This window comes from Rhagoletis pomonella, unplaced genomic scaffold (assembly GCF_013731165.1).
Source record: "Rhagoletis pomonella isolate Grant_MI unplaced genomic scaffold, Rhpom_1.0 Rhpom_scaffold_00005, whole genome shotgun sequence".
NCBI lineage: Eukaryota > Metazoa > Arthropoda > Insecta > Diptera > Tephritidae > Rhagoletis > Rhagoletis pomonella.
In genome coordinates, this window is record NW_023458559.1 from 30,903,441 (window position 1) to 30,909,399 (window position 5,959).

General features: G+C 27.6%; 2 protein-coding genes across 2 annotated transcripts in view; both read right to left on the minus strand.

The window, feature by feature from the left end:
• LOC118740064 overlaps window positions 1-5,959 on the minus strand; it is an 806,655-nt gene that overhangs the window by 727,100 nt on the left and 73,596 nt on the right. The gene's annotated exons all lie outside the window — the stretch shown is intronic.
• Window positions 4,882-5,660, minus strand: LOC118738834 (H/ACA ribonucleoprotein complex subunit 2-like protein). Its single transcript, XM_036469839.1, has 2 exons — window positions 5,292-5,660; window positions 4,882-5,201 (listed from the first exon to the last, which is right to left on the minus strand). Exons 1-2 carry the CDS (start codon window positions 5,537-5,539, stop codon window positions 4,970-4,972), a joined length of 480 nt encoding a protein of 159 aa, XP_036325732.1. The 5' UTR covers window positions 5,540-5,660; the 3' UTR covers window positions 4,882-4,969.

Genomic DNA, 5,959 nt, shown 5'->3' on the forward strand with positions numbered 1-5,959 from the left:
AATTAATATTTTTTTTTTAATTAATATTTTTTTTTTAATTAATATTTTTTTTTTAATTAATTTTTATTTTATATTATCTATTCCTCGCTGAAGTGTCATTTATAATCTTTGTGTATACTGCCTGCTCAAAGTTTTCATTTTCGTCCGCCGCTCTTGCTCTAAGAAAAATACTCAAAATTATCCGGTCTAAACTCAAACACCTGGTCAGCTGTAATTATTAGTGAGCGTTTTCTATTTCACACTCCACCCGTTTGCCCCTTTAGCGCTTGTTCTTGTTGTGAAAACATGAAAAAACAAGGATTGTTGGAAAACCTGTTCAGTGGTTTTATCTTTGCTCGTCTAGGCCGTTCCGGTGACGGAAGAACCGTCAGCGACTCTAGCTTTTCGCATGCCTTGCCTACAATTACGTTTCAACGCGACAGGCGCAAACATTAATTAAGTAAAAAAAAAAATTGCAAAATCCTAATTGTGAATAAAAATTACAAAAAAAGAAGATATTTGTATTTAATTTCTAATTTAAAATTATAATAGTTTAATATTTATTTGCAAGTAACAATTCAGAATATTACAATACAAAAAAAAACATGTATATGATATAAAAATTATTTGAGGAAAAAAAATAAAAATTAAAAAAATATGTAAAAAGTAGTAAACACCGGAAGGGGTCGAAATTTCTTAGCTGTAGTGCGAACAATTTCAAATATGGCATAACTAAACCGAAACTTACACAATAGAATAATTAAAATTTACCAATGCTAAGTGTGTAATATAAAATTTAAAATTTAATACATAAGCGCAGATATAAATATACTACATATTTCAAATACATACATACATACATATTTACGCATAACTAAATTTAACAAAAAAAGAAAATATTTACGTTTTACGTGAAGACATTTTTTATAAATGTAAGTTTTTAACGTGTCGTCACTTGAATAAAAAAAGAAAGAAAATAAGTAGTTTTAAAAAGAAAAACTAGAACAAAAACAAAAATTACTAAAAACAAAAAAACGTAAAACAAAAGAAAAAGTGAAACACAGAAAAAAACTGCAAAAACAAGTATAAATTTGACACTTAAATAGGAAAGCAAAAACAAAAACGCAAAAAAAAACAAAGTTAAAAAGAAAACGGAGAACTGCTGTAAAATTTATACATACATACATAATTGATTACGCATAAGTGTAGCATAAATTTTCATAAACGTTTTCAACAAACATAAAAAAGAAAAAGAGCGTAAGCATTAATTGCGTAAAAGATTATAATGAATTATAACAGAAAAAAATAACAAACAAAAAAATTGAAAATTGCTATGCAAATTATTGTTTAACTTGAATTAAAGGAAAAAGATTTTAGCGACTAGTTACTGAAAATATAATAAATAAATAAAAATAAAAAATAAAGCGATAAAAATATGTCGGTATGCTAGTGTGCATATGAACAAAAAAAAAACATATATTTAAATGAAATGTTAATTACATTTGCAACTATGTTCTATAAAAATATTTAATTATAAATGTAATATTAATTACTAATTTCTTTTATTAATTGTGCAGCGAATTTCGATAGAAACGCCGCGCTGACCGCTGTTTCTTTTTTAATCGATAAACCACACACCGACACACACCCATACATACGGAACATGCACAGGCATATATAAATAAAAACAAACACTTTAATTATTATAAATATTACATATGTATGTATATGTACGCCAGCACATGCATTATTAATTAAATTTATGTAACACTCATAAAAAATATGATTTCTTATTTTTTATATTTACTCTTCTTATATTAAATGCGCTCCTTATTACTATTTCTTACATTATCAATTAATTAATTAATGATTAATTATAAAAAAGTATAACTCTTACTAACATTATTATTATTAGAAGCAAAATTACAGAAAACTAATTAAATTAAAGATTTTTAAACTTATTATTATTGTCATTTGCTTAAAGTAAACGATTAAAGAACTAAAACTAGAACTAGTAAAAAAACTTGGAAATAATAAAAAAAACGAATATTCAAAGTAAAAAGCGATCGTCAAGCGAAGAGTGCTGAGTACTGGACACAAGGGAAGGGGATTTTAGGCAAAGCATAATAATAATTGCAAAAAAATGTTTGCGTAGTCTTGTTTCCATGCTAAATTACATTAAGGATGGGTTTTATCAAACAACTCAATTCAAATCGAAAAAAATATAAAAATTCAAAAATGCAATATTAATTTTTTTAAACTTATGTACGTACGTTGCGTGGATTTTCACTTATTAAAAAATTACATTAACAAATTTTGAACTGATTTTTTTTTAATGTATTGATGTTATTGATAAAAAAAACTACATTTAAAAATTCTAATATAGTTTTTTAAGAATTTCATTAATTCTATTTTGGCTTGCTTTTAATGACTATTAAAATATTTCTGCGGGGGACTCATACAATTTTTTATAAAATTTTTTCAAACTATTTTAGAAAGTGTTTTTTTAAGCAATTTATTTATTAATTTTTAAGCATTTTATTTCAGTGGAGAATTAAAAGTATTTTGTAGTATTTTACAGATATGCGCTTGGAATTTTTTAAAAACCTTTCAAAAAAGCAAACAAAAAAATTTTATGATGCAATACCTTGAATTGAATAGGTAGCCGCAGCAGGGTTGCAATTTTGATTTTTTCATTCCCTTGTAAATTTTGGTTTGGGGACAAATCCTCTGTAGGAAAAGGTACATTACAGAAGACACAACGCCGGAACCGTCTTGCTTCCAACCCAAAACAGAGGGGATGACTGAAGTTCGTTCCAGAATACATCATAATACGGCCCTGTCAGAAGCATTAACAATCAAAAACATTTTTATTTGTTCCAAAACATTGTTTCTGAAGAAAATGAAACACCTTTTAAGAGAATTATTGTCAAAATTTCGAGGACTTCCATTATTCGGGGAAAAAAATTATTTTAGAAAAATTTTAGTTTTCATATGAAATAACAACTCATTTAGCTTTTCAAAAACAGTTTTTCAAAGATTAGAAAATGCATAAACAATTAAAATTAAAAATATTTTCCGTACCTCTTAATACTTTTAGGAAAAATTCCAGAACCTTAAAAATTCAAAAAGGTTTCTCACTTTCAGATTGCAAAAAACAAGAGGAGTCTAACTTTCATTCGAGATAAAAACACCTACTTCAACGAAAGGGAGGTAAAAATATTTTAAACAGTTTTTTAAACATCAAAAAAATTTTAAATATTATCTCAACCACTTATCAAAGAAAAATTTGAAGTATTTTTAGAGAATTTTTCTTGTCGAAATGTTTTAAGTGTTTTAATGAAAGCTGCATTTGCAACCAAGGCGTATTAAATAAGGTGTGATTGACAACTCAGATAGGCTCTCTTTTAAGGTACTATTATGCCAAAAAAATATAAACAAGCGACTCAAAATTCATAAAAAAATTTTTCAATTTGACTTCATAGGATGGCTCTTCGGAGAACAATGTTAAATTCAAACACACTTTGTTGAATACATTTTGTTTGTTTGTTTGTTGTTGTTCTATATATGTAAATATATAAATAAAAAATTAAGAATGCTAGAACTTCAAAAAATCAAAAGGTTTCAAACTTTCAGATTTAAAAAAAGGAAACTTTCATTCAAGGTATAAACTCCTACTTCAATACAAGCCAAGTAAAAAATATTTCAGACAGTTTTGTTTTTTAATTGAAAACATCAAAAAAATTTTAAATGTTTTCCTAACCACTTATCAAAGAAAAATGTATTTTCAGAGAATTTTTCTTATCAAAAAGTAAACATTTTAAATGTTTTTATGATAGCTTTCGATTAAAAAAAAATATTTGAAAAATATACAATTTTAAAATTCAAATTAAACTTTTTTTTTTTAAGAATATACATATATCTAAATTGGATTCTATGCAAAAGAAAATTACATCAAAAATGTTTAAATCATTGAAAACAAAAACTAAAAAAAAAGACCTGAAAAAAGTTAAAATTATTTTTAAAAGCTTATTTTTTTCATAGAAAATAACTATAAAATCTTTCTTTAATTTTGCATGCTTCCTTTTTCTTGAAACCATGATTTTCAAAACAAATATCTTTGTGTTTACGGAAAATCCCTTTGGAAGAAGTTGTTCTGTAAGAAATTGATATTTAAAAAAATATTGGATTTTTTTTGTAAAAATAATTTTGGTAAATTCAATATATTAACCTTTTGTTTCTTCCTATTTTATCTCGAATCGAACTTTTCAATAAATTCATAATCAGAAAATAGATATTTCCTGAGTTTCGTTTACTAATTATATTGTAATACCTATATTTTTACCTTCTCATAATTATAAATTTACTAAACAAAAGCTGCTGTCGAGTATACAGCGACAATTTCGATAAATCCTTAAAGAAAAACAAAAAAAAATGCTTTGGAATGCGGACCTTTTCAACAAAAAATGCTATATAAAATGTATGTCTAGTAAGTAAAAAAATAAACCGCTATTGCATATATTAATAAAGGCATAAAATAACAGTAAATATACCAGCAAAGTGTACATGTAAAAGTGTTAGAACAAGGAAGAAATTAGTATATAAAACAATGAAAATATTGAACAAAAATACAATTAATTATAACATTACGAAATATCTACATAAATATATTTAAAAATTAAGAATAGCTACAAAATACTATTTATATGGATTTCTGTAATTTTAGTAAAAGAATATAATTATAACAAAAATTAAGCAAAAGGAAAAAACTGCAAATTTGCAAATAAAAAAGATCCCACAGGGACAACCAAAAATAAAGCGTGTTTTCATATTATCCCAGTCCAAAAGGCCTCTAGATGCTATCAAAATTACGTTTTCCTAGATGAAAATGAAACAGATTCGTATACCGTTTTTTTTTGTACAATTTATTATTTTATTTAAACTAGGAAATCTCTTAAGCTAAAGTAGACATAAAACTGCTAAATAGTTCTCAAACTGGCACACCCAAGCCGGCCATGTCGTGTTTCAATTCATCGAACAAATCTTGATAATCTTGATGTTCGCGCACCAATAATGCCACTGTGCCACGTTTGACACCCATAGCGGCACCTAAATCAGCACGACTTGGCGTGTAGGCGTACGGTATGCCCTTCTCTTCGCAAACAGCCGGCAAGTGGCACATAATATCAATGGGTGTAACGTCACCAGCGAAGATGCAAATGCTAAACGTGGATGATTTGAATTATGTATTAGAAGTTTTCGTTATGCTATTAAGGATTCCGAACGAAATCAGTGTTGAGCATCCCACTTACCCAGTTTCGCCTTTGCGTAGACGAGCCTGCACATCCTTAAGACCATTACGCAGGTAAGTTTTATGTTTCATCGCCTTCTTAATAAGTTTATAGCACTTTTTGGACATTTTCTTCGAGGCCATTGGCTGCGCAATGCTGTTCACATACTTTAGTTTGTCATCATAAGAGTCCTCTTCTTTGACTGTTACATTTGCTACAGATACAACGGAAGCATCTTGATCGATAGGTTCTGTCTTGATTTTTCCCATGATTTGAATTAAAATAATACGAAACTACTAAAAACCCAAAAAACTTGTAAAAATGCTTCCTGCAGCTGTAAACACGTGAAAAATATGACACTTGACAGTTGTGGTGACAGTTTTTAACGCCGGTATTTGCAATAACAACGCCGTCAAAGTAAGTTGATCGGCAGGGTTGCGCAGTCAAATTTTGTTTTGTCGGATTTTGAAATTTGTCTAAATTTATTTTTTAAGCAGCGCTTACTTTTTCGAAACGTTTTTAAAAGGCTGAGCTGAGGCGTTTGCATGTTTTTCAATGTTCTTTGTAAAATGGAAACATGGGCCCTTATATTTTGCACAAAGAAAAGAACATCGACCCTTTTCGTACGGCAACACCTTTCCCTATTTTCTTCAAGAACCTTCGGTCTGGTTACTCTTTACAATCTTGTC

Coding starts and splice junctions, on each gene's coding strand:
- LOC118738834 (XM_036469839.1), bottom strand. CDS start 5,539: ATGGGAAAAATCAAGACAGAACCTATCGATCAAGATGCTTCCGTTGTA. Junction 5,202..5,291: donor CTACGCAAAGGCGAAACTGG/GTAAGTGGGATG, acceptor ATCCACGTTTAG/CATTTGCATCTTCGCTGGTG.